Source organism: Bos indicus, chromosome 26, assembly GCF_029378745.1.
Source record: "Bos indicus isolate NIAB-ARS_2022 breed Sahiwal x Tharparkar chromosome 26, NIAB-ARS_B.indTharparkar_mat_pri_1.0, whole genome shotgun sequence".
NCBI lineage: Eukaryota > Metazoa > Chordata > Mammalia > Artiodactyla > Bovidae > Bos > Bos indicus.
The window spans coordinates 19,397,764-19,425,166 of record NC_091785.1 but is presented as its reverse complement, the minus strand read 5'-3'; the positions used below and the strand labels follow the sequence as shown (position 1 = coordinate 19,425,166).

Genomic DNA, 27,403 nt, shown 5'->3' with positions numbered 1-27,403 from the left:
CTTCCAATCCGGCCCCAGGCGGTCACGTGGGCGGTCACGTGACCACACCCGGAAGCGCGGCGCGGACTCCTGGCAGGCTGGTAGGTGTTTGGCTACGACTCGGTACGCACAGTCCGAGGGCCTCGGTAGGCGGCGGGGCCTCCTCCGGGACCCCGGCACGGCCCTCCCGGAAGTAGAGGGGTCCCTACCGCCAGCCTCACCCACCCGGCGTGGGAACGTGGCGGGTCACTTCACTTCTGGTAGTCAAAGTTTCTGCTGCCACGAAATGGGGCGGTTGCCACTCTGAGGTTCGGGGAATTGGGGGGTGAAACTGCTGCATAAACTGAAAGTGCCAGGCAAACAAGAAGGCTGCCAGTGGACAGGTCCTACTCCTGCGTCCTCCGGCCCTTCAGGGGCGGCGGTCATAGGGGCAGTTTACAGGGAGAATGGTGAAAATGAGTCGGGGGGCGGGCGGAGAGAAGGGGCAGAGAGGTTCCCCAAGTTGCCCCTGCTCCATCTAAAGCTTCACTGAGTCCTGTGTTCCCTCCTTAGAGCAGAGAGCAGGGAAGCCACAAAATAACACCAGTGAGGTTCTCTTTCCAACAGACCTTTTGAAATAAAAGTAGAACTTAATGTCAACTAAAGAGGATTTCCATGTTAATGGGAAGACGGCGTTAAGGTCAGTCATGCCAGTGACGTAGTAGTGAAGTCTCATGTTGCACAAGATGCTGAGCCCTTAACAGCCCTTTCTTGCCTTCTGTTTGCTTGCAATGTTTGGCTTCCTGATTAAGCTAAAGCTTTATATTGTTCCTGCTTTTTATCATCGAAATATGAGTGGTTCTGGAACTAGTTTAGTTCACCCTGTTTTTGAGGAGGGGAGCTGGGAAATAAGAATAGTGACACCCCCACCTCACCTCTCTGTGTAAGAAGAGCTTTCCAGGTGGCCCAGTGGTTAAGACCCTGCCTGCCAATGCAGGAGACACAGGAGATGTGGGTTCAGTCCCTGGGTGGGAAAGATCCCTCGGAGAAGGAAATGGCAATCCATTCCAGTATTCCTTCATGGGAAATAGCATGGACAGAGGAGCCTGGTGGGCTACAGTCCATAGGGTTGCAAAGTGTAGGACGTGATTGAGCACACACTTCTGTAAGAAAGTAGTTTGCTAAGGATGTGACTGCCTGGTTGCTCCCTGACTCACTAGAACCCTGGAGGGAGATGGAGCCAGAGGTTGAGCCCAGAGAGGTGTAAGTGCCTTGGCAAAGCCAGAACTAGAACCAGGTCTCCCGTGCCTGTTGCGTTGGTTTACTGCCATTCACTGCATCATCCTGGGGTATCTCCTGTCTTCCAGGACTGCATCTCTGTCTCCCTGGGATGTGCTGTGCTATTGCCTAATATTAGTTACTCATAGCAGGCTGCCTGGGGGTGCTCAGGGTAGGCTTGCTGACCACACCATGGTTCAGAGTGACCCACAGGGAAGTGAGAGTGCTCAGGAGGAAACAGTAGGTGAGAATTACCGTTTGTGGCCACCGGCTACGTCCAAAGGACTGTGCCTGCTGGGTCCATGTTCTCCATTGTGGGAAGGCAGGGGTGAGCAGTATGTGGAGCACAGGGACGCCTGGCAGTGGGGAGTGTGTTCTGAGCAGGCTGCCCAAGAGCCAGAGAGAGGCCTTTGACCACTCAGCCCTCCACCATCTTGTCCACTCCCCGGAACGGGCAGCAGTTGAAATGAGAGCCTCTGCTTACTCTTAGCCCCCCTCCCCCTCCACCCCGTTTTAACCAGGTCGTGGAATGCTGTGCTGCTGTCCATGAGCTGGTCACCGAGGCTGTCTCCTGCAGCCCTTTCTGAGCCTTCGGCTGTCAGGAAGCTCTGCTGTGCTCCTTGCCACGGTAGGTGATCCTGCCTGAGATGCAGGCAGGCGGCACCCGCCCTGGGGCTCCTCGGACTATGGGAGGTGGACAGGGTGAGGCAGGCAGAGGACTGAGCTCTCTCAGGCTCTGCAGAGCTGTCAGCCCCGCCCCCTGCCTGCCCCAGCCTGCATCCTCATGTCACCTTTGCCTGTTCTGCTCTCCCTCCCTGACATCTAGGTGATCATCACAGCCCGTTGCTGTTGTTTAGTTGCTAAGTCATGTCCGACTCTTTTGCTACCTCATGGACTGTAGCTCACCAGGCTCCTCTGTCCACGGGATTTCCCAGGCAAGAATACTGGCGTGGGTTGCCTTTTCTATCTCTAGGGGATCTTCCTGACCCAGGGATCGAACCCACCTCTCCTCCATTGGCAGGTGGATTCTTTACCACTATTCCACCTGGGAAACCCCATCACTGCCTACCAAACCTCTAAGCTACACCTCCTGAATCAGCCCCTTCCTCCTCTCAGTTCAGTTCAGTTCAGTCACTCAGTCGTGTCCGACTCTTTGTGACCCCATGAATCGCAGCACGCCAGGCCTCCCTGTCCATCACCAACTCCCGGAGTTCACTCAGACTCATGTCCATCAAGTCGGTGATGCCATCCAGCCATCTCATCCTCTGTCGTCCCCTTCTCCTCCTGCCCCCAATCCCTCCCAGCTTCCTGCTTTGGCCTTCAGCAAAGAGTGGACCCACGTTAGCCCACACCAGGACAACTGGCCTCCATAACCTTGGCCCCACCCATCCACGACACATACCCTTACCAGCCTACAAGGACTCTCTGTTGTTCATAGACTTCATTCTACAGCCCACTGTTCTCCAGTGCACGCACTCCCTTCCCACCAGGCCAGCCCCTCAAGTCCTGAACCTTGCCAGGCTCACCTGGGAGTCCCAGGGCAGCCTCTTCAGGGCCCACCTGCCCTCATGCAGCAACCTTCCCTTTCACGCTCCATTGCTGTCGTGGTCTCTGCTTTGTGTGTAGCAATTCCATGGGAGTAGGCTACATTCTCTTTTTTTCACTGTGCTAGAAACACTATGAAGCTAGGTGCTCTGAGTTAAAGTTGATAATCCAACTGGAGATTAGGGAGGTACTCAGTAGGAACCTGGAGAAGGCATTGGCAACCCACTCCAATACTCTTGCCTGGAAAATCCCATGGGTGGAGGAGCCTGGTAGGCTGCAGTCCATGTGGTCACTAAGAGTCGGACACGACTGAGTGACTTCACTTTTCACTTTTCACTTTCATGCATCGGAGAAGCAAATGGCAACCCACTCCAGTGTTCTTGCCTGGAGAGTCCCAGGGACGGGGAGCCTGGTGGGCTGCCGTCTATGGAGTTGCACAGAGTCGGACATGACTGAAGTGACTTAGCAGCAGCAGCAGCAAGTACCACCAAGCTGGTCACCTAGGGGATCCTGAAGAGTGTAACTGAGTCTGAGACCTCGAGATATAATAGTCCTGAGGAAACTGAATGTCCACCCATGGAAGAGTTAAGAGTGGGGCTTCCTCATCACTGTCATGTCTTACCACACGTGTAATGTGCTCGTGTCCATGTGACATGCTGAGGTACAGGATAAGGTCTGAAGCCCCTGCCTGGGGCAAGCAGCTGGCCCGAGAGCTCCGGCTTCACCAGACGTGGTCAGGCTGACCCAGGAGTTGAGAAGGTCAATGTCTTGCTGTACCTCAGGGGGCCAAGGCCCAGAGTAGGAAGCTGTGGATTAAAAATCTACCATGGTGAATAAGAAAACACATTTTACATAATCAAGCATAGTGTGTTGCAGAGAGGGAACATGTGTGGGTGATGGGGAACGAGGTCTGAAAGGGCAGAAGATACTGGTGGAGGTGGCTGAGGAAGCAGCAGCTAAGCAGGGGTGAGAAGAACTGTGGCCAAGGTCACGCAGCTTCTGTGTCCCCCAGGGCAGGAGGAACTTGTGACTGAAACTCCCGTAATTCTGAGCCCACTGCCTGCGGGCTTTGGAGCTGGTACTCTGGAGCTGTTTTTGACTTGAGTGGAAGTACTGGGCTGCCCAGAGCGAGGTGCACTAGCTGCCCAGTGTTCCAGACCAGGCCTTGACAGCCTGCCTCCCTCGTGCAGTCGACCCCATGTCCAGATCACAAGCTGGGTCCTTCTTTACGCTTGATCCCAGCGGGCTGGTAGTGTGTCTGATGCTGTGTTTAGAGAGCCGGGATAACACAGTAAAGAGCTCAGCCTTGGTTTTCAGTTCAGTTCAGTCACTCAGTCGTGTCCGACTCTTTGCGACCCCATGAACCTCAGCACGCCAGGCCTCCCTGTCCATCACTAACTCCGGGAGTCTACTCAAACTCATGTCCATTGAGTCAGTGGTGCCATCCAACCATCTCATCCTCTGTCGTCCCCTTCTCCTCCTGCCTTCAATCTTTCCCAGCACCGGGGTCTTTTCAAATGAGTCAGCTCTTCGCATCAGGTGGCCAAAGTATTGGAGTTTCAGCTTCAACATCAGTCCTTCCAATGAACACCCAGGACTGATCTCCTTTAGGATGGACCGGTTGGATCTCCTTGCAGTCCAAGGGATCTCAAGAGTCTTCTCCAAGACCACAGTTCAAAAGCATCAGTTCTTTGGTGCTCAGCTTTCTTTATAGTCCAGTTCTCACATCCATACATGACTACTGGAAAAACCATAGCCTTGACTAGACTGAGATTTGCTGACAAAGTAATGTCTCTGCTTTTTAATATGCTGTCTAGGTTGGTCATAACTTTGCTTCCAAGGAGTAAGCGTCTTTTAATTTCATGGCTGCATTCACCATCTGCAGTGAATTTGGAGCCCCAAAAAATAAAGTCAGCCACTGTTTCCACTGTTTCCCCATCTATTTGCCATGAAGTGATGCGACCAGATGCCATGATCTTAGTTTCTGATTGAATGTTGAGCTTTAAGCCAAGTTTTTCACTCTCCACTTTCACTTTCATCAAGAGGCTCCTTAGTTCTTCACTTTCTGCCATAAGGGTGGTGTCATCTGCATATCTGAGGTTACTGGTATTTCTCCTGGCAATCTTGATTCCAGCTTGTGCTTCTTCCAGCCCAGCGTTTCTCATGACGTACTCTGCATATAAGTTAAATAAACAGGGTAACAATATACAGCCTTGATGTACTCCTTTTCCTATTTGGAGCCAGTCTGTTGTTCCATGTCCATTTCTAACCATTGCTTCCTGACCTGCATACAGGTTTCTCAAGAGGCAGGTCAGGTGGTCTGGTGTTCCCATCTCTTTCAGAATTTCCCACAGTTTATTGTGATCCACACAGTCAAAGGCTTTGGCATAGTCAATAAAGCAGAAATAGATGTTTTTCTGGAACTCTCTTGCTTTTTAGATGATCCAGCGGATGTTGGCAATTTGATCTCTGGTTCCTCTGCCGTTTCTAAAACTAGCTTGAACATCTGGAAGTTCACAGTTCATGTATTGCTAAAGCCTGGCTTGGAGAATTTTGAGCATTACTTTACTAGCGTGTGAGATGAGTGCAATTGTGCGGTAGTTTGAGCATTCTTTGGCATTGCCTTTCTTTGGGATTGGAATGAAAACTGAGCTTTTCCAGTCCTGTGGCCACTGCTGAGTTAAAAATAGGAGTAACTGAAGACTCCTGCTTTGTTGTGAGGGTGCTGCGAAGTAACACCAGGAAGGCCCTCGTGGTAGTGCCCGCACACAGTAAAATCCAGTAGGCATTTGCTGGGATTATAATTTTTTTCATTCCTCAGGCTGAGTCTGTGGGTGTGGGGCTGGAGGTGACCTTGACCTCACTTCTCCTTGGCAGATGAAGTGCGTCTTGGTGGCCACAGAGAGTGCGGAGGTCCTCTTCTACTGGACAGATGAGGAGTTTGAAGAGAGTCTGCACCTGAAGTTTGGACAGACAGAGAATGAGGGCGAGAAGGTGAGTGCAGGGCAGGAGGGTCGGACGGGGGGCTAGCGCAGCACTGTCAGGAGGCGGGGAGCCTGCCCACCCGCCCTGGCGGCCGGAACGGCGAACAAGGCCGCGTGTGTCTGCACCTCTCGCACCCACATGTCCTCAGAGGTTAGCCCTTGGTGCTCTGGAGGGCTGTGCCCCACCCTCACCCCATGAGATTTTGAGCACCTTGTCATGTGCTTATTTTTCCATCTTTATATCTTCACTAATGAAGTGTCTCTTCGGGTCCTTGGCCTATTTTTTATTGCATTGATTGTTTCTTATTATTCTTACCAAGTTTTGAAAGTTAGTGGATACGTGTTGTGCAGATATTTTCTTCCAGTCTGTGTCTTGTCTTCATATCTACTGCACAATATCTTTCAAAACAGATATTTTTAATATGATAACTCCATGTTATCCACTTGTTGCTTTTATGGATCATACTTTTGGTGTCATATCTAAGAAGCCTTTGCCCAATCCAAGATCACAAAGAATTTTCCCCATATTTTCTCCTGGAAGTTTTCTAGTTTTAGGTTTTTGTTTTTTTTTTTTAGTTTTAGGTTTTATATTAGGTCTGACGATGCACTTTGAATTTTTGTATTAGTGTATAGATTGAAGTTTATTTCTTTGCATATAGATATCTAGTTTAACACTTTAATGTGACGACTCGAAGATAGTTGTCCTTTTCACTTAGATAAGTTCTACTGTACATTCTAAAGGAATAATTCATTTTGAAATTTTTTTCCAGATTAATTTTGGATTGAACACTTTTTTACTGAGGATCCAGCAGAGAGTCCTTGCATTTCTGCGGCCACACAGGCTGGTTGCCTCTCAGTGTCCTTCCTGGTCCAGTGGGCCTGGTCATCAGCTCAACTAGTGCCGTGTCAGCAAGTTAACTGACCTCAGCATCGCTGATGCTCTTTAGGAGTAATACAGCGTATCAGAGATCATAGACATTTAAGTGATTTTATTTAAGCTAAAAACAGGTCTATCTGTTAGGCGCCTTTATTTTTTAGTAGTCAATATACATAATTTTTAAATTAAGAATTTCTAAGTATATTAGTTCCTTAACCATTGCATCAATATGGTCTAAAAATGGCGTCACCAACTCGATGGACGTGAGCTTGAGTGAACTCCGGGAGTTGGTGATGGACAGGGAGGCCTGGCGTGCTGCAGTTCATGGGGTCGCAAAGAGTCGGACATGACTGAGCGACTGAACTGAACTGAACTGAATTGAAAAATTTAAGAGGCAAACGATTTGATAGTGTTTCTCTGCCTCTTTATTAAAAACCTCAGAAAGGGACAAATTCCGATTTTTCAGTTCCTAAATGACTGGCATAAAGAAAAAAGGTCTTCAAAGTTTTATTTCTCTTGGATACAACACTTTTCCCCCTGGTCCTGTAAATAACATGACTTAATTGTAGGAAATTTGGGAAGTAACAGAGAAATAGTTTTTAAATGACCCATAATTCTTCTACCTCGAGCTATTAGCTCTTCAATATATTTTCTTTGGGTCTGTATCTTTTACAAATAGTTGAGCTCATACCACAGTTACAGTTTTAATTCCTGGGTTTTTTTCAGTTGCCATTATAGCAAAAGCATTATTCCATTTTGTTAAATATTGTCAAAAGCATAAATCTTAATGGAAACATTATATTCAGTGTATGAATAAATATAGCATCATTTATTTAGCCATTTCTCCAGTACTTGACATGTATATTGCTTCTAGTTTGCTATAGCTATTACTGTTGGGAACATTTGTGCTTGAATTTTATCCCACATCTCATTATTTCCTTAGGATAAATTCCTAAAAAAGAATCATTGATTCAAAAGCCATTCAAAGATATTGTACCACTTTATAACCACACCACATATCAATAATACAGGAGAATTCTCTTTACACCCTAGCTACACCAAAGATTATCATTCCCCCCGCCACCCCACCAAAACAGAAGAATTCTTGTCACACCTGTACACCTAGTGAAAGCTACTGCTTTTAAAATGAGTTTCTGTACACCATCTAGGTTTTTAAGTCACATTTCTATTAATGTAATTGATTCATGACAGTTCCAGAAAATTATGGTACATGAATAATTCAACCAGCATTTGCCTATGTGAAGGGATATTTATTCAACAAATACTAATCGAGAATCCACTATTTGCCAGCCTCTTGGGGCCAAAGCAGTGAATGTAGCAACATGACCCTGCACTCACAGAATTTAGAGGATAAAGATGAACCAGATGGCAAAAAAACACCGTGGGTTTTTTTTTAACCAGAGTGTGGGACGGGGCAGGCTGGGGTGGGGTGGGCCTAGGGATGGTCAGGAGAGGAGCCACCTGAGCTGGGACCTACTGAAGGTGACTGGCAGCCCCTACAATGGTGGACACAGGCCTGGGTTCCTGAATGTCAAGTCTGTGGGAGGAAATTACGCCCCATGTGCCGTAGTCCCCTCATATTTCAAGTGCCGCACAGTACCCCTGGCTGCTTGCCTGTTTTTCTTTTCAAGGCCAGGTCTTACTCAGCGCCTTGTATCCAAGTGAAAACTAGGACTCTGCTTCCTCCCTGTTTCGGTCAAGGCTTCTGAGATCAGCATGGGGAAAGTCAGCTGTGCCCTTGTACCTGTTCATTCTTGTGTCAAGAACTTGACTTATTACCATTCGCCCTGACCTTATCCCATTTTCACTCACAGATCTTCAGCACATCCATCCAGTTTCTTTTTGGTTTTGTCTGTTTGTTCTGTTCTTTATTTGGAAGGCAGGGAGAATGGATGAGGGAAGAGATTATAAAAGGAAAGGCATGCTTGCCACCAAACTAGGAAAGTACAGAAAGATATAAAAACTAGGGGGAGAAATCATTCCTGATCCTCCTGTTCAGAAGCAATCACTTTAATGATGTTGAATTTTTAAATGTTTTTCAATAATTAGTTTTTCCTGTGTACTTGAATGTACAGAGCGTTCACAACCTTCTTTTAAAAACATTACTCTGTATCGTAGGAATTCTCCACCTCACTGAAGTGCTCTGATGTCTTAAGTGCTTTGTATCTTCCCTTCATTGAGATGTACTGCTGTATATTTAACTCTTCCCTGGTACTGGACATTGACATTCTCTCCAGTTTCTTCTGCTATAAATGATGCGGCGGGGAGCATTTTGCTCCTGTATCGCTGCCCCGTTTCTGATTGTTTTCCTTAGGATACTTTCCCTAAAGGAGACTTACTGCGACAGGGGGCCCGGACTTTGGTGCACATGTCAAACTTTCTTAGAGTCGGCTTCCTCTGTGGAGGCGTGGCCTAATTCCTTACCTTTCCTTCCAGAATTCAGGCCTGAACAATGCAATTAGGTGCCTGACCTTTCCCAGTCTTCCTGACCCAAGATTTGGGGTCTCCCTGTCAGGACAGTGACAGCCTCCTGGGTGTGCCTAGAACTGCGGAGCCCTTGGCGCCAAGTTCTGGGTCTTGTCCATTCCTTCGGCCCCCGTGTCTGGCCCCCTGAGCAGTGTTGTTCTCTGGCCCCGCTTGCAGCCTCCCGCCCTGGAGGACCAGCTTAGCACCCTCCTGGCCCCGGTCATCATCTCCTCTATGACCATGCTGGAGAAGCTCTCGGACACATACACCTGCTTCTCGACGGAAAATGGCAACTACCTGTATGTCCTTCACCTGGTGAGTGTGCCTCCCTGGGGCCCACGTTCCTCTGCCCCTTGGTTCCTTGGATGGTCCACACGCCTCTTCCTCATCTTGAACCTCAGACTCCTTTAGAAGGCAGATGCTGCATCTTAGCAAAATCCCCTGGGATCTGACCGCCCCCCGCCCCCTCTCCCATCTCTGTCCCGGGGGCTGGCTGACATCAGCTGATTTCTGTGCCTGCAGTTTGGAGAATGCCTATTCATCGCCATCAACGGAGACCGCACAGAGGGCGAAGGGGACCTGCGGCAGAAGCTGTGCGTGCTCAAGTACCTGTTCGAGGTGCACTTTGGGCTGGTGACTGTGGATGGACAGCTCATCCGAAAGGAGTGAGTCCTGGGGTACTGTACTGAGCCCCTCTCAAGGCCTCGGTGAAGCTGCTGGTCCCACTCTGCCCCTGCTGCTTCCTGGCACCTCCCTGGGTCTCTCTCGCTGGCGTTTGTCATGTATGTGTGAGCGAGAGGCTGAGAAGTGAGGTGAGTTGCTCAGGCACCCGCCTCCCGGTTCCACCCCCGTCCCACTCTGCTCCATGGCAAGAGCACAGCCAGATGCACCCCAACTGTGTGTGGGTCCCCCAGTTGTGGTGTGGCTCCCCCACGTGTGTTGTGTGGGTCCCCCAGGTATATTATGTGACTTCCCCCCCAGGTGTGCTGTGTGGCCCCCCAGGTGTGCTGTGTGGCCCCCCAGGTATATTGTGTGACGTGCCCCCCCGGGGTGTGCTGTGTGGCCCCCCAGGTGTACTGTGACTCCCCCAGGTGTGCTGTGTGGCCCCCCCAGGTGTATTGTGTGACTTGCCCCCCCCCCAGGTGTGCTGTGTGACTCCCCCAGGTGTGCTGTGTGACTCCCCCCAGGTGTGCTGTGTGACTCCCCCCGGGTGTGCTGTGTGGCTCCCCCAGGTGCGCTGTGTGACTCTCCCAGGTGTGCTGTGTGGCTCCCACAGGTGTGCTGTGTGACTCCCCCAGGTGTGCTGTGTGACTCCCCCCGGGTGTGCTGTGTGACTCCCCCCGGGTGTGCTGTGTGGCTCCCCCCGGGTGTGCTGTGTGGCTCCCCCCGGGTGTGCTGTGTGACTCCCCCCGGGTGTGCAGTGTGACTCCCCCAGGTGTACTGTGTGACTCCCCCAGGTGTGCTGTGTGGCTCCCCCAGGTGTGCAGTGTGACTCCCCCAGGTGTGCTGTGTGGCCCCCCCAGGTATATTGTGTGACTTGGCCCCCCCAGGTGTGCTGTGTGGCCCCCCAGGTGTACTTTGTGACTCCCCCAGGTGTGCAGTGTGACTCCCCCAGGTGTGCAGTGTGGCCCCCCCAGGTGTGCAGTGTGAGTCCCCCAGGTGTGCTGTGTGGCCCCCCAGGTGTGCTGTGTGACTCCCCCAGGTGTGCAGTGTGGCCCCCAGGTGTGCTGTGTGACTCCCCCAGGTGTGCAGTGTGGCCCCCCAGGTGTGCAGTGTGACTCCCCCAGGTGTGCTGTGTGGCCCCCCAGGTGTGCTGTGTGACTCCCCCAGGTGTGCAGTGTGACTCCCCCAGGTGTGCTGTGTGACTCCCCCAGGTGTGCAGTGTGACTCCCCTAGGTGTGCTGTGTGAATCCCCCAGGTGTGCTGTGTGGCCCTCCCAGGTGTGCAGTGTGACTCCCCCAGGTGTGCAGTGTGGCCCCCCAGGTGTGCAGTGTGACTCCCCCAGGTGTGCAGTGTGACTCCCCCAGGTGTGCAGTGTGGCCCCCCAGGTGTGCAGTGTGACTCCCCCAGGTGTGCAGTGTGACTCCCCCAGGTGTGCAGTGTGGCCCCCCAGGTGTGCAGTGTGACTCCCCCAGGTGTGCTGTGTGGCCCCCCAGGTGTGCAGTGTGACTCCCCCAGGTGTGCAGTGTGACTCCCCCAGGTGTGCTGTGTGACTCCCCCAGGTGTGCTGTGTGGCTCCCCCAGGTGTGCAGTGTGAATCCCCCAGGTGTGCAGTGTGGCCCTCCCAGGTGTGCAGTGTGACTCCCCCAGGTGTGCAGTGTGGCCCCCAGGTGTGCAGTGTGACTCCCCCAGGTGTTCTGTGTGGCCCCCCAGGTGTGCTGTGTGGCCCCCCAGGTGTGCAGTGTGACTCCCCCAGGTGTGCAGTGTGGCCCCCCAGGTGTGCAGTGTGACTCCCCCAGGTGTGCAGTGTGACTCCCCCAGGTGTGCAGTGTGGCCCCCCAGGTGTGCAGTGTGACTCCCCCAGGTGTGCAGTGTGACTCTCCCAGGTGTGCAGTGTGACTCCCCCAGGTATATTATGTGACTTCCCCCCCAGGTGTGCTGTGTGGCTCCCCCAGGTGTGGTATGGGGTTTCCCCCAGGTGTTTGTCACAGGAGCTTGCCCAGCTCTAACAGTGAGCTCAGACTGCTCCTTTGGTTGAAGCTGGGGATGCCACTTTTCTGTGGGTCTCCCTTGCTCTGCCCCAGGCTGCGGCCCCCGGACTTGGAGCAGCGTGTGGAGGTGTGGGAGCGCTTCCAGAGCCTGCTGTGGACCTACAGCCGCCTGCGGGACCAAGAGCAGTGCTTTGCCGTAGAGGTGACGCTGGGTGCGGGAGTCCTCGGGCCACGGAAGTGTCAGGCCGCGGGGGCTGGGCAGCACTGAGACCATGCTTTGACGTCTGTCCCCCACCCCAGTGAGTGAGGGCACCAGCAGTCCCCAGGCTCATGCATTTCAGAGGGTTGCTCTTTCTGGCTTCGTGGTGCGTTAGGCACTCTGATGGGCCCCCCTATAATAACATGGCTAGACTTTGGGTAAAACAGATTTCTTAGTGCAGTTTTTGGGCTCTCAGTAAATTATGGAAATTTCTGAAGTTAGCTCCCTCGCCTCTGATCCCTTCCCCCAAATTATACTGAGCTGAAACTAGAGTAGAAAATAGTAAAAAGTAACCAGCACTAAAGATTGCCTGAGTGCAAATGATGGTACCAACCTACAACCAGCAAACTACATCTCGGGCCAGCAGTGACAGGTGCACTGAGCCTCAGCTCCTACTTAAGCGCAGATCTGAGGAGTAGGCTGGTCGTCAGTAGCACCCCCCCTTGCTCCCTGTTGTAGACAGATGCTCTGTAGATCAGTGGTTCTCCTCTTTGTATGCATCAGAATCATCTAGAGGACTTATTAGGTTCCTGGGCTTCACTTTTCTCAGTCACTGTAGGCATTGAGGGTGGGAGGCTCTATAATTTGCATTTTGAACAAGTTCCCAGGTGACGCTGGTTATGCTGGTTTGGAAACTACAAGTTGAAAGTCACTGAGTTAGAGGACAAATGAAGAGCAAACAAGTATGAGCTCACCATTAATAGCCAGGTGCACAGGAGAGTGAGCCGTGAGTGAGTGTCAGGGGCATCCGCCCCCGGCAGATGTAGACCCCACAGGAGCCTGTTAACACCGGTACAGACTGAGCCCCTCAAGAGCACAGCCTGTGTTGGTCTGAGCCTCCCTGCTCCCAAGCGTCTGGCACGTGGTGTGCGCTCACCGTGGCCCAAGTGAATGTATCACTAGACTTTGGCTGGGACGGGAGGAATTGGGGTGACATGGCTTCCATCCCCCTGTCCGCGTGCCCAGGCTGTGGAGCGGCTGATCCACCCTCAGCTCTGTGAGCTGTGCATTGAGGCATTGGAGCGGCACGTCGTCCAGGCCATCAACTCCAGCCCCGGGCGGGCTGGCGAGGAGGCCCTGCACGCCTTCCTGCTCGTGCACTCCAAGTTGCTGGCTTTCTACTCCAGGTGAGCCCCAGGACCCCTCACATTCACCCTTTCTTGCGACCCCTTCCTGAAAAGCACCACCTCCTGGGCCAGGGAAACCTTCCAGACCCATCACTTCCAGGAAGTGTTGATTCTTAGATTCTCAGTTCTTCATCCCCTCGGCTCACTCCCCTCTCTGAATTACTCCTTCCTGGAATACTGTCTCAGAGTCTGAACTTAGGGTTTCCTGATACGCCGTTCCTGGTCCCTGGTGGTTTTCCGCTGGTCATGGGTTTTTTTTTTTTTTTTCAGCACAACCAAGTTTTATTTTTTAAAATGAATGAGTTCGTTAATTTTGTATATTCCATGTCTTTCTCAGAAGAGGATAAAGTCAGCTGGCACCTTTATAAACTATGGAGGGCAGGGACCCTCTCCAGACCCCCTTACTTGCCTGCTCCCATCCACTGTTACCTGCGGGCAGGGGCAGTGGAGACGTGCTGACCGGCTTCCTGTCCTCTCCACAGCCACAACGCCAGCTCCCTGCGCCCAGCCGACCTCCTGGCCCTCATTCTCCTGGTGCAGGATCTCTACCCCAGCGAGAGCACGGCAGAGGACAGTGACCCCCAGGTCTCTCTCGGGGCAGCTCTCTGGGCAGTGGGAGGCCACCAGAAAGGCAACTCAGATGGCCAGTCTGGAGAGCGCTGGGCAGGCAGCTGGGGAGACTGGTTTCTGAGTCTCAGTCCTGAATGTGTGGTTAGGCATGACTTTTCTACCTGCTTTCAGGTGTAAGGGGAATTCTAGAAGGCAGGTGGATTAGAGGGTTAAAAGTACAGGTTTCTGGAGTCACGTAGTCCCCGCTCCGCCACTTAGCTGTTTGCTGTGCAAGTACTCACCCATGGGAGCCTCAATTCCCTCATCTGTGCAATGGGACAACCATGGCATCTACTTCTCAGGGTTACTTGGAGCCCAGCAGTGCCTGGGGCATAGTGAAACACTTAGAAAGTGCTGGCCAGCCTGGTTGCCACACCACCCTCCTCATCAGTGGCAGTGTGGCAGTGATTGGGATGCCAGTTTGTTGGACTTTGTAGAATTTCTGTGGTTCTGGAGAAAGACTAGAACTGAAACATCCCTGGGAAGCAATGGCGCACACTCGGGGCTGTGCAGTGGAGTGGGCGCAGGGGCCGGCAAGCCCCCCCGAGGGCTGTGCCATGAAGCGCTGGCAGGAAGAGAAGCCAGTCAGCAGCTTTAACCAGCATCCGCGGGCCTGTCCTGTCACAGCCTTCCCCACGGAGGCTCCACCGCAGCCAGAGCATCCCCGTGCAGCAGGCCTGGAGCTCCTGTGCTGCAGACCCGACCAGGAATTCTGCGGGGACCGTATGTGCTTTGTACCACGGCGGGGGGACCAGGAGGGAAGAGGAGGGGAAGGTCTGCCTCTCCTGGGAGAGCAGGGTCCAGGGCTGAGCCCCCGGGAGAACTTCCCTGAGCCCTCAGCCCAGGTGCCCCTTCTCCCTCCCAGGAGACAGACAGCTTCTCCCCGACTGAGGAGTACTTCACACCAGCTCCTTCCCCTGGGGAGCAGAGTTCAGGTGAGACCTAGAGTGGAGGAGGGACCCTGGATGGTGAGGGGGCGGAGCTGGGTGCCAACTGGTAGCCCTGGGAGTCTATCTTAGGGGTCAGTGGATCCCAATGCCCTGGAAGAGGCCAGGCACAGACACCCACATTCCTAGAACCCAGGACGCTGTCTGCTGCAGCCCCTCTGTCTGTCTTGCCAGCTCCAGCTTGAATTCAAGGACTACTGAGGCCACTTCAGTGATCCATAAAACTTTTTATGAAAGTTGATTTCATTTAAAAGTTCAGCTCGCATGTGTGTACTCTCCTGCCTTCTGTTTCTTTTTTGTAGTTAATAAGTAATCAGCTAATTAAGTAAGTTTCTTTCCAGCACAGTGGTTTAAAATATCAATATTCAATCTGTATAGTTTATATTTTACTTCCAAAGTAAGTGGATAAACAATAAAAAAAAAAAACCAAAATGTTTGAAATATTATTAACAAAACAAAAAAGGAGCCTGGGATCTCTGAGACCACGTGGCAGCTCATCTCTGCTTGTCCACTTCTCCAGGGCCAAGGTCGCAGCTCTCCTGGGTTCTGTAAGCTTGCCACGAGCCCAAGCACATCAGAAAGCGCTACTTTGGGGTGACGGCTGAAGTGGTTTTCTTCCCACTGCTTCCTCCCCTTGTTCCTCGTCCCGACCCCTTTCTCTCAGTGGTTAGTTTTTTCATGCCTCAAAGCTGTAAGCAATTCCTGTTCCACAGCGCACAGAACTCAGCTTACAAACAGCTTGAGTTGCTTTCATCCATTTTAAGACGGGTGTTTGAAACACGGATACAGGCTTTCCCCAAGAAACGTGATTATGAATGGTGGTTATTTGCAGTGAAATATACAAGAGAACACTGTTAGTACAAAGCTATAATATTTCAAATACGTACTTGGTTCAGTAGTTTTTGTGAGCTGTCCTAGGAAAAGAAGTCTAGTTCAGTTCCCAGCACACAGTAGGTGCTTCAGTAAAAGTTTGCTGATTGACTAAATGAATGGGGAACTATAGACGGTTTCTGCTGCCTCCGAGCAAAGAGTGAAAAGGCACTGTTACAGCCAGGGAGGGGCTCGAAGGGGTAGAAAAGACAGAAGCAAGGAGGGGATTGGGGGGCTGAGGAGGGGTCTGAGGGACCTGCCCCCCCACTGCGAGGTACAGGGAGAGGAACTCGTGCCTGGCAGCCAGCTTGGGCAGGGGGGAGTGGGTAGGGGTGCCTCTCTTCCCCAGCCCAGGCTGCCCTAGCTGTGGTACCACAGAGGGAGCTTGCCCTGCACTCACCAGCTTGGGGTAGAATGAGAAGGGGAAGGCTCTCCTGTTCACACTGAGGTGCTGTGCCCAGCGAGGTGCTTTAAGCTGCCAGTGGGGAAGGGCCTGTTTTCCATCGTCCCCTGCTGGCAGGCTGTTGGGCCAGTGTTCACATTTTCCCACTGTTTCTGTCGTTCTGTTATTACCTACGGTCTGTCTGCAGGTAGCACCATCTGGCTGGATGGGGGCACCCCACCTACTGACTCTCCCCACATTCAGGTGAGTTTTTCCTGGGGGCCCAGGGCGCTTGGCCAGGGTACCAGCTAATCGGAGATGCTGCAGTGGGCCCTGGTGGCTCTGGGGGCTTCCCCTGGGGTGACGCTCCAGCCATGCCGGTCTTCCTGGTGCTGTCTCACGGCTGTCCGGCCAGTACAGGGAACGGAGCTCAGCCCAGAGGTGGGGGCCGGGGTAGGGTGAGGCGTAGTGAGTGAGGGTGGCCTTCTCCCTCCCACCTCCCCCTCCCCCAGACACACAGCCTCCACTCCTGAGAAATCCCCACTCTCACTGTTCTTGGGAGTGAAAGTCTAATTTAATTTTTAATTTTTTTTTTAATAAGAGAGTAAATATGTTCACTGTAGAAAAATTGGGGAAAACAGAATTAAAATATGGAAAAGGAATAAAAACCACTCAGTCCCAACCCCAGATGTTAGCTACTGTTAAACACTTTTGGAGTGTTTCCTTCTAGGCTTTCCTATGACTTTATAAGTGTATTTATACACACACACAACATATATATTTTTTCTTTTACCTGATTTGAATCCTAATGCTCTGCATTATTTTTTGTTTTGAGCATTTCCCATTGATGAGGCAGTCCTTGGCAATGTGGTTTTTAACGAGACTGTTCAGAGTGCATCGCCTGCATTATGTTATTATTTATTTAGCAAATTCTTGGAGCAACCAGTGTGTTGCGTCCAGTCCTTTGCTGTCGTCATAAGACTACCATGACTTCCTTACAAAGAAGCTTTTGTGGCATCCCTAATGATTCCCTTAATTTTCCACTTTTGCCCACTGAAGACTCTTACCCAGAGCCCTCATGAGGCTAGAGTTTTCTCATTTAGTCCAGGAAGCCCTCACTTGCACCCTTAGAATGACTTTCGGAGGTCCGGAAGGTGGTCAAATGATCAGTTGTTAACAGGCTTTAAACCCTTTGTGTACATGAAGTTGGGGAGGAGCCTCCCCCCCAGCTCATGCCACCCTGTCTGCCTTTCCCACTTTCCTTTCTTCCTCTTCCCCTTTTTTACTACCCACCACCCCTGTGTGGCATCCAGTCCTGATGCTGTGCAGAAGGGCTCTGAGGATCCTGAGAGAGAGAGACAGACAGCAGGACGGGAGCTGCCAGGGGAGCCTCAGCAGAGGGCCAGCATTTAGGAACTGGGACTTTGGGGGCTAGAATAGTTTGTCCCTCGAGGTTCTGAGGGAGACAGCAAGTGGGCAGCTGCGGGGGGACCCAGCCTGGGGAGGACCCCCAACGACTGCCCCTCCCCTCCCCTTGACAGCTCCTCTTCCTCTTCAGATGGCTGAAGACACCCTCCAGACGCTGATCGCTCACTCCCCAGGACCCTCTGGCCCCAGAAGGATTTTCCTGGACGCCAGCGTGAAAGACAGCTACTGCCCCCTGGTGCCCCACACCATGTACTGCCTGCCCCTGTGGCCGGGCATCAGCATGGTGCTCCTGACCAAGGTATCAGCGCCCCCGCCTGCCCTGGGGCCATCCCGGCCTGGACACCTGCCCCCTGGCCACCCCTGTCCACCCCGCCCTGCTCTTCTCCCCTCAGTGCCCCAGCACGGCCCTGGCCCTGGCCCTGTACCAGCTCCTGGATGGGTTTTCTCAATTGGAGAAGAAGCTGAAGGAGGGGCAAGAGGCTGGGAGTGCCTTGCGGTCCCACCCCATCATGGCGGACCTCCGCCAGAGGATGGACAAGTTTGTCAAGAATCGAGGTGGGCAAGAACTTCAGGTGAGACGCAGGCCCCGGACGTCCCACCTTGGGGAGGGGAGGCCTGTTCTCATCACACCTGAGGGGCCAAGGCTCAAGGGGAGGGGGCTGGCCTCTGCCCCACCCCACCAGAGGACTGTGCTCTGATCCCCCGCAACTCAGCAGTGCACTTTATATTTCCTAAACGTTCTTGTGTAACTTCGGCAGAACACAGGTTCCAGCTCCCATGTTTCAGGTGAGGAAACCAGGGAGGGACTCAGATAGATGGTGATTTGGCCAAAGTTACTGGACGGGTGAGCAGTGGAGGCAGAGCCCAACTCGAGGGCTCAGGAATGGCCAGTGGCCTGCCCACTGTGCCCCTCACCACGTGGCTGGTCTCACAGGCTGCAGGACACAGGGAGGCCGTCCCACCCACGGGGGGCTTAGAGCCCAGATAGGGTCTTGAGGCCCAGACACAGGGACAGTACATGGACAGAGGAGGAGACCAGGTGCAATCCAGGCAGGAGCCTAGGAGGGAACTCGCCAGACGAGAACCCTAGGCTGAGATCTGAGGCCGTTCAGGAAGCTGGCAGGGCTTGGGTCTGTTTGAGGAACTGAGATTCATTGTGGCTGAAGTTTGCACTGGTTTGAAACTAAGCAGGGGATTAGACGAGGCAGAGCAGGTGACTGAAGCCCAGTCAGTCCACAGCGCCCCATGTCTCTTGGTGCCCAGCAGCCCCAGTGAGGTGTCAGGAGGCAAAGACCCCTGAAGGGGATCAGCACCCCCGCCCTCGGCTGCATCCAGCCCACCCTCGAGGCACTGACCTGCCGCTGGACAGCACTGGCTTACGTGTCTGCCAGTGAGGCCGAGAGCCTGGGGCTCAAACCCAGAAGTTGCTTTTTAAGGAAAAGCCTGCTGAGTGACTAGACCGCGGTGTACAGTGGGCTGCAGCGTGCTGGGGGCCCTGCCAGAGACCCAGCCTGGCTGTGGACAGCAGCTATGTGCTATGCATGGAGATGGGGAGCCTTCTAGAGCCCAATGTCAGAGCCCCCCTGGACCTCACTGTGGGAACATTGTCAGGAAGCCGCCTGTCACTTGTCTGCTTACAGAAAACCTGGCTGGAGTTCAAGACCAAGGCCTTCTCCAAAAGTGAGCCCGGCTCATCCTTGGAGTGAGTGGTGGGCCCTGAGGTCAAGGAGGGCATCGTTTGGACGAGACGGCAGGTTTCCTCCAAGCCCAGGAGGAGAAGATGCTCAGGGAGGCGCTTCTGAGGACAGAGGGGGTCCTGGGAGGGCAGGTCCAACCCCCACGATGCTGAGGGGAGGCTGGGGGCAGAGAAGACAGAGGTTGAGGAGCAGGGCCTGAGGACCGGACACCACTAGCAGAGACCCAGCTTCCACACAGACCCACCGTGACCTTGGGCAAGTCACTGCGCCTTGTTTTTCCATAAAATAAACCAGGAGGTTGGAGGAGATTTGAGTTTCTCGGAGCCCCATGTCGGGGGAACGTGGAAGCTGACTCCCAGCTCAGTGAGGGCCAGGGTGTAGTTCATCAGCCGTGTCCATCAGTCCAGGAGGAGGGTGACCACAGGGACGGGGTGCCGTCCTGGCTGTGCCCTCCAGGATCCTTCCCTCTGTGACAGTTCATCTCTGGCCCCCAGGCTGCTCCAGGCGTGCAGGAAGGTGAAGCGGCAGCTATGCGCCATCTATCGGTTCAGCTTCCTAACCGTGGCCCCAGGCCGGGGGGGCCCCCACCTGCCCCAACACCTGCAAGACCAAGTCCAGACACTCATGCAGTAAGTGGCGGTGTGACCCCTTGGCAGCCAGGGCGGGAGCCGGGCACGCCTCACCCTCCTGCTCCCCTGCTCCCTCGACAGAGAAAAGCTGGCGGACTGGAAGGACTTCCTGCTAGTGAAGAGCAGGAGGAACGTCACCATGGTGTCATATCCTGATGCCCGGCCCTGGGCTGGCCGTGAAGGCCCCTTGGGCTGCTGCCTCCTCTGCCCCTCACTTGAATGACAGCAGCTTTAGGGAAAGAGCACATAGTTCGCACCTCAGCTTCCTTTTGCTGAAGAAAGTGAGGAGACTTTAGTGTCCTGTTGGTGTCCTATCTGTAGGAATGCTCCGAGGCTGGAATTTCAGAAATCCCTGGTGTCCCAGGATTACTTCATAGAGATCATCTGTGTAGATGTCCAGCCAGCAAAGTGGCAGTGGGTCTCCAGGAGGGGCAGGGGCCTGGGCTCAGGTAGGTTTGAGGGGCCGTGTCCCCCTCCTTAGATGCTACAGTACAGAGGAATATGAAGGCTCGGAGAAGGCCTGCGGTAAGGGTGTTAATTGGTCCCTGTTTAAAAAACCATCTCTAAGACGTATCCTTTTATTAGAGAACTAGTTTTATCAATTACTGATCTTCCCTGAAACTTTATATGAAGCAGTTTTTTCAGTATTGAAATTTCCTGAGACTTGAGTCCTTAGCGTGCAGGTGGAAGCGGTGACAGAGGGCCTTGCCAGCCACCTGCTGCTGCCTGTCCTCTCAAATGGAGCCTTCCAGCCCAAGATGAGGCGTAGAGATGAAGAGGACTATGGCGAGGCATGTGGGTGGCGGCCAGTGAGGCTCACTCCTCAGCTCCGTAGCTCTGCTCCCACCCTGGCCTCACCACGTGTGTCATTTAGACTCATCCTGCATGAAGATGGTAAAACATAAACATGCTGTGTTCCTTGGGAGCAGAATTCCCGGCGTTAAATGTGCCAGAGCCAGAGATCCATTGTACTTGCACCTTAGACCTTCTTGGGATTGGGAGTTCAAAGGGAAAGCGAGACCTGGGAAAGAGAGTGTCCTGGGAGGGTAGGGTGGCTGAAAAGGAAACCTATGGGGCAGGGGAGGGGGACGCTTGAAGGAAGCCTCGGTGGATGGAGGAGCTCCTTCCCTGGTTCTGGCTTCAAAAGCACCTTAACTCAGCCCCTCACCTTCCTGGAAGACTTCCCAGGCCTGGTGCATTTCATCTACGTGGACCGCACCACTGGTCAGATGGTGGCCCCTTCCCTCAGTAGCAGTGAGAGGACTTCATCGGAGCTGGGCCGGGGGCCCCTGGCCACCTTCGTCAAAACCAAGGTAACCTGGCCCAGCCCAGGCACGCTCCCCGCATGTCAGACGAGGCGTGCCTGACCCTGCCTGGGAGGGCTAGTCCCCGCACTTGGGCCCCCGCCCAGGAAACTCCAAGCACCCCCATGGGAACTCTTCCTGCATTCTTCCCAGCCCAGGCACGCTCCCTGCGCATCAGACGAGGCGTGCCTGGGCCCTGCCTGGGAGGGCTAGTCCCCGCGCTTGGGCCCCCGGGAAACTCCGAGCACCCCCATGGGAACTCTTCCTGCATTCTTTCTACCTCCGCACCCAGCTTTGTAGGCTCCTAAGAGAACGGTCCTGTCTTTGTCACCCTAGGGCCCCGGCCAGCATGTGGGGCCACCTCCCCAGATGTGTTAAAGTTCCTGGAGCAACACTGGGTAGTGAGGCCAGGGAGGGAATGGCCGGGGCCCAGGAAGGGTTTGTTGAGTTCACTAAGACAGAAAGGGGACACACAGGTTAATGGGTTTGAGTATCAGAATGTAAAAGTAGGAGGTTTCTACAGAGGAAACAGTCTCCAGGGCTCCTTTTATTTTCTTTGATTCATCTTCATGGCAAACTAGTATTTTTGGTGGGGAGGCCTCTGCCAGTTTATAAAAAGCTGTATTTTATACATATATTATACATATTATATTACTATATATTATACGTGTTACATATATTTTACATTATTATATATGTGTATTTTATATATCTAAGTAAAATGTATCATAATGGTGCAAACAAGGTCGCTGACAGCCCACTGGAGACCCAGCTCTGCCCCTCGCTAGCTGTGTGGCCTGGGGCGGTAGGGCGTCTTAAGTTTCAGTTGCCTCTTCTATAAAGGAGAACGGGAACACCAGTAACGTCGTGGAGTTACCGCGTAGGTTACAGATGCACACACACGGTGATGCACAGCAGTGGCCCCGGAGGTAGCTGGGCTTGGTCGAGCGTTTCCTGGGACCGTCCACACCAGCGTCCCCGTCTCCGTCCGGGGTAGTTGGGCTCGTCTTGGTGCCTTTCTCTCCGCCGTTTTCCTGTGCGGTTTGTTGTGGTTGAGGTCATCCTGCATGTGCATGTGTTTCCCGCATTTTTACTTCACTGTGTATCTGGTGCATTTCCTCATGTCATTAATTCTTTATCAACATGATTCTCACCGGCTCCACGGCAGTCCATCATGGGAACGCAGCACCATGTACTTAGCCATTTCCCCAGCGTTGAACACTGAGACTGTTCGCAGACTCTGTCATAAATAATGCTGGTGCACACACCTCTATGTATTTATCCTTGTCCTCATCTCGGATCATTTTCTCAATATGGATTCCCAGAAATGGAATTATGAAGTCAAGTGGGAGGAATTGTTTTTAAGGTTACTGATATACATTGTCTAATTGCTTTCCTGAAAAACAGAGCAAGTCCATGTTATTTGTTTGCATTTAATTAGATGCTGTGTGTGATCAGGTTGGGAGGGGCTCATGTACACCTGTCACCAAGCGTCTTGGTTGGAGTGCAGAAGGCCTTTGCCAGCCCTGGGAGGTGGGGGGTGGGGGCAGAGGTGCCCCCTGCTGCCAGCTCCCTTCGGGCAGCTCACAGGCAGCAGCGGAAGTCCTTGAATCAGGGAGGAGAGCCTCGCAGAGAGGACCTGAGGCGCGTTGACCCTCAGTCACTGTTCCCATCAGTGCCCTTGGTGAGCCCTCGTTCAGACTTCACCTCAGAGCAGAGGGTGTGCCAGGGCCAGGGCACTGTGCATTCAAACACTTTTCTAGCACCTTCTTGGCATAGAGCCGTGCCAGAGATCCTCAGCCCTGAGGGGTCTGTGTGAGCCCTCAACATCAGGAGAGTTCCAGGGGGCTACCCTCTCATCTCCGCTTGTGTCCCTGGCTCTGTTCTGGCCTGAAAGATGAATTTGCTACTTTATAGCTTGTGTATATAGTACAGATTCATAAAGTGTTGATACATATATTTTGTCCTTGCAGTAATGAGAGGGATAGGTAGTCCATCCATCCATCCATCATCTGTTTACTACTAAGCTCCTGCTCTGAGCCAAAGCTGGGCCCAGGCACCAAAGAGGAAGAGGAACAGGAGAGGCCCCTGGCCCTCCAGGAGCTCCTCCTCTGAGTGCTTTTCTTCACTGGGATTTGAGAGCCCGAGCCCAGCCCCCGACGTGGGGTAAGGGCCACCCTCGGGCTGCAGAGACAAGCACTGTCCCCTCTCCCCAGGTCTGGTCTCTCATCCGGCTGGCGCGCAGATACCTGCAGAAGGGCTACACCACGCTGCTGTTCCGCGAGGGGGACTTCTGCTGCTCCTACTTCCTGTGGTTCGAGAACGACATGGTGGGTGTGGCTGGCCCGGGCAGGGCAGTCCTGAAATTCTCCCTTTCTCCTGGATTCTGTTCAATCTGTCTCTCCAACTCTTCTTGACACCAGTGGGACTGACAGCGAAGCCCAGCTGGCTGGGACCCAGAGCTCAGGTCCGCCTTTGCGCTCAGGCTCTGTGACCCCTGCCCCCAGTTCTCTGAAAAACTCACACTGTTGTTCAAGAGGCATCCTGGTGACACATGAACAGACCTCCATGCCCCGCGCAAGCAAGGATGCTCAGCCCACACTTTGTGTGATACAAGGCCTCGCTTCCTGCTCCCATTGCTGAGACAGATAAATGGAGGCTGAGAGCAGTTAACCAACCTGCCCTGAGCAAAGCTGCTCACACCTTGCATGCCCTGTCTCTGCTCCTGGCAGCATGCCCTCCTTCCCCTCAGCCTGAGGTCGTGGCGAACCTTTCCATGGTGCAGTGTGGCTGTTGGGATCTTGCTGCTCTCACAGCCTCACACACCTGCACAGCCCGTGTGTTGGTTGGGACAAGTGTCACTGATCCCATTTTGCAGGTGGAGGAACTGATGCCCTGAGATCAAACACCACGGCCAGGGCACCGAGGTCCTAAGTGATGACGTCAGAACCCAGGCTTGGCTTCCTGGCCTGCAGGCTCCCATCTTTGCCCTGTGCCCTCCTCAGAGGTGCCCAGGACGTGGAGCTGAGCGTCACCTCAGCCTCTAGGGAGAGACAGGCTCTCTGTGTGTGTGGTTGGCTCCATGGGGTAATGGGCGGGCCTCACCATCCCAGTGGGCACAGGACTGCAGGAACCCCATGACGATGCCTGGCACATGGTGGGAGCCCAGCCGAGCCTGAGTCGCTTCCCTGGCATGTCCTTCCCTGGGATTCCCAGTCCTTTCAGAGAGAGACTTGGCCTGTGGTCACACTTTGCTTTTACTGACACCTCCCCAATCACCATCCTTCACACTGAGCCAGGTCCACTGGTTGGTGGGAATGAGAGCTACCAGCATGGTGCCCGGCATGACCCCAGGAACTTTATGTTCATCGCATCTAATATTCTTGGGAGTTTATTCTTATCCCCAGTTCACAGGTGAGAAGACAGGGTAGAAAGAGGTCAGTGCATTTTGCCAGCGCTAAGCACTTGCTAAACAGGGCTGAGCTGGGCCTCGGACCCGCTGTGTCTGACTCAGGCCCATGGTCTTCCCGCCGTGCCCACCGCCTCCCCACTCAAGAAGCTCTCCTCCTCCCCCAGGGTCACAAACTGCAGATCATGGAGGTGCCTGTGCTGTCTGATGACTCAGCGCCCGTCGGCATGCTGGGAGGGGACTACTACAGGTGAGGCCGAGCCGGAGGGCCGCTGGGGACGGGGACAGGTGACAGGTGATACGCGCCCGTTTCAGCAGAGGCAGCAGCCCTCCTTCAGGAGTGTTTCCTTGGCCCCCCGCCCCGAGCCCAGCCCCCCTTGTTAGAAGCTCCTCACGGCCGGGCAGTCAGAGGAAGAGAGAGGGGTGCTCTTGGGGTTCCTCCCCTCCTGTTGCACCCTGAGACAGCATTTGCAGCTGTCTCTGCTGGGCTCCTGGGACCTTCCCTAGCTGGCTCTGTGGCCCCATAGCTGGGGCCCTGCCATCCAGGGTTGGGATTCCAGAGGGTGGGCCCTGACGGCCTGGGGCTGAGCCTCAAAAATGGGGAGTCAGCAAGGAGCAAGGAAGTCCTTTCCAGCCTGGTGCTGGAGTCCAGTGAGGGGACCTCATGGCCATGTCTCCCTCGTGAATCCTGTCCTCCTTTCCCCTCTCTCCCCCAGGAAGCTCCTGCGGTATTACAGCAAGGGCCACCCGGCCGAGGCTGTCAGGTGCCACGAGCTGCTGGCCCTCCACCTGTCGGTTGTGCCCACGGACGTGCTGGTGCAGCAGGCCGGCGAGCTGGCCCAGCGCCTGGGCGAGGCCTCCCGTGTCCACCTGCTGTAGGACCAGGAGGGCTGCCCCGTGCATCCGCCTGTGCCCCTGGTTCTCCAGGCCTACCTGGCTCACAGACATCACCACGGCAAGAGCCTCCTCTTGTCCACAGTGGCCCTGGGGATGGTACTGTCTCCAGGGCAGCCCCAGGATTTCTTAAAGAAACTCATTTAGAGCCACCTCCATTGCGGGTAACAAGCAAACCCCCAAACCCTTCCTTCTGGAGAAAGAAGAAGGCCAGTCTCCTTAGCTAGAGCAGCTGTGGATGTGACCTTAGACCCAGGGCCACCCCACTTTGGGAACTGCCTCTCCGTTTACCCCAGGAGACCAACAGGAAGTGCCCAGCTCTTCTTGGAGTGGGGAGAGCACCTCAGGAAGCCGTCTCCTCCTCGCGTGAAAGGTGCTCCCCTGGCTGGGTTGAGCTCTGGCTCTGCCGTGTGCTCGCTGTGGCTCTGGACCCTGTGGCTCTCTCCCCCACCTCTGAGCCTGTCTCCCCACAGTCAGTGTGACTGCGCCCCCGTCAGGACAGTCGTGGGGCTGCAGGATGGCGGCAGGCACGAATAAATTCTGGTCACGGTTATTGTGGTTCCAGCCCCGGCCTTTCTCGGTGGCCTCTTTGTTCCCTTCTTGGTTCTCGGCTCCTGCCCCAGCCCTGCCCCAGAGGTTCGTGTCACTCAGTCCCACAGATCCCAGGCTGTGAGGTTTCTCAGAGCCTCCTGGGGAGGGGGCGGGCGGGGCGGGGGGTGGTCCTGGCGTGCCCTGGATTGAGAGCACTGCCCCGGGTACAGCCCCTGCTCTAAAGTCCCCCCGCCCCCCACCAGAAAACAGGCCCAAGGACAAGGGGTCGGCAGAGCCTGGGACCTGGGCGCGCCCGCTGCCAGGGCTGAGAGGCCACGGCTGGGACGGAGGGAAGCGAGCCAAAAGCGAGCATGACGCAGTAGAGCCAAGGGCTCACGTATGACGCCAGAGCTGAAATGGCGTGATTGCTGAAACTCAGGCAAGGACTGTTCTTTCCCTGTAAGTGAGCAGCGTGCGGGGTCGTGGGTACTGGAAAAACTGGAACCGCACCTTGGGCTAAAGGCCTCAGAAGGTGGCCGTGAGGGACAGTCAGGAGGCAACGGGGACTGCCTTCCTCCTCAATGTCCCAACTTCACCGATGGGGATTACCACATGATTGTGGACAATACAAGAGCAAAAGGGGAAGGACTAAAGCCTAGATCCCACCGCTGTTTAGGATCCTCCGTCTTGTCACCTGCTAATTTTCCCTTACCTTTTAACCGCTGTGTGATGTGGCATGTCCAGTTTAACCAGTCTTCTTAGTTTTTCAGTATTATAAAGAACACTGAGGAGGAGGTCCTGACTTGTATTTTAGCAGAGATACACAGAGTGTAAATTTTCCATGGCGTGTGGAGGGGTGTCTGAGTTGAGAGTAGAAATGTCCCCAGAAGTCCCTCTTACCCAGAGGCAGTTTTCCACATTTTCTCCTAATTGTGAAGTGCACTTCTAATAGCGGGTTTCTGGAAGGCTGACAGATGTCAGAGGTGTACAGAGACTCCCAGCCCCTAGGGTGCTTTTATCCTGCATGGGGAATGGTCTAACCAGTGGGCAGGGAGCAGAGGGGCCCCTAGTTCAGGACAGGCCACAGGAGAGTGAGCACTTAGCTGAACCTTTTTACAGATGTGCTCTTTAAATCCTTGAGGATTCTTGGGAAATGAGAAAGGTAGCAAAACACGCAAGAGAAATGTTCAGACCTTCAAAAGAAAAAGGCAAACCCCAGAATCACAGAGAACTGAACTAGCCCCCCAAACCTTGCCAGCTTTGTGAAAGCCTGTGAAGCGGATGGCGCTAAAGCATTTGGGCAAGGACGCGGGGCTCTCTGGATGTCCCGGGGCAGATGGCCCCCCTCCCCCTGCAGTGTTGCCGAGGCCCTGGTCCTGCAGGCAGCGGATCCCTGAGCCTGCCGCAGGCATAGAGCATCTACCCTCTTACAAGCTGCAAGGACAGGAAGTTGGACCTGAGTCCCTCTCTTTACTTGGATTCCCACCCCCAGCTCATCCTGGACATTGAATTCCTTAATGAGAAGCAGGACAGCACA

The 27,403-nt window shown here is 53.8% G+C and overlaps 1 protein-coding gene across 8 annotated transcripts; it reads left to right on the top strand.

Annotated features, from left to right (window-relative positions):
* HPS1 (HPS1 biogenesis of lysosomal organelles complex 3 subunit 1) lies at positions 1 to 25,888 on the top strand. 8 transcript variants are annotated; one of them, XM_019953005.2, is made up of 20 exons: positions 3 to 80; positions 1,758 to 1,864; positions 5,659 to 5,775; positions 9,307 to 9,444; positions 9,652 to 9,794; positions 11,874 to 11,982; positions 13,006 to 13,166; positions 13,649 to 13,751; positions 14,403 to 14,498; positions 14,641 to 14,710; positions 16,183 to 16,238; positions 17,533 to 17,700; positions 17,795 to 17,974; positions 19,043 to 19,104; positions 19,594 to 19,728; positions 19,810 to 19,875; positions 20,897 to 21,041; positions 23,249 to 23,362; positions 24,609 to 24,691; positions 25,158 to 25,888. In XM_019953005.2, exons 3-20 carry the CDS (start codon positions 5,659 to 5,661, stop codon positions 25,318 to 25,320), a joined length of 2,109 nt encoding a protein of 702 aa, XP_019808564.2. In that variant the 5' UTR covers positions 3 to 80; positions 1,758 to 1,864; the 3' UTR covers positions 25,321 to 25,888. The 8 variants fall into 8 exon arrangements, with proteins under 8 accessions (XP_070636722.1, XP_070636724.1, XP_019808564.2 ...); XM_070780618.1 differs by lacking the exon at positions 3 to 80 and adding an exon at positions 87 to 239; XM_070780619.1 differs by lacking the exon at positions 3 to 80 and adding an exon at positions 265 to 287.
* Positions 25,889 to 27,403: the final 1,515 nt, after the last annotated feature.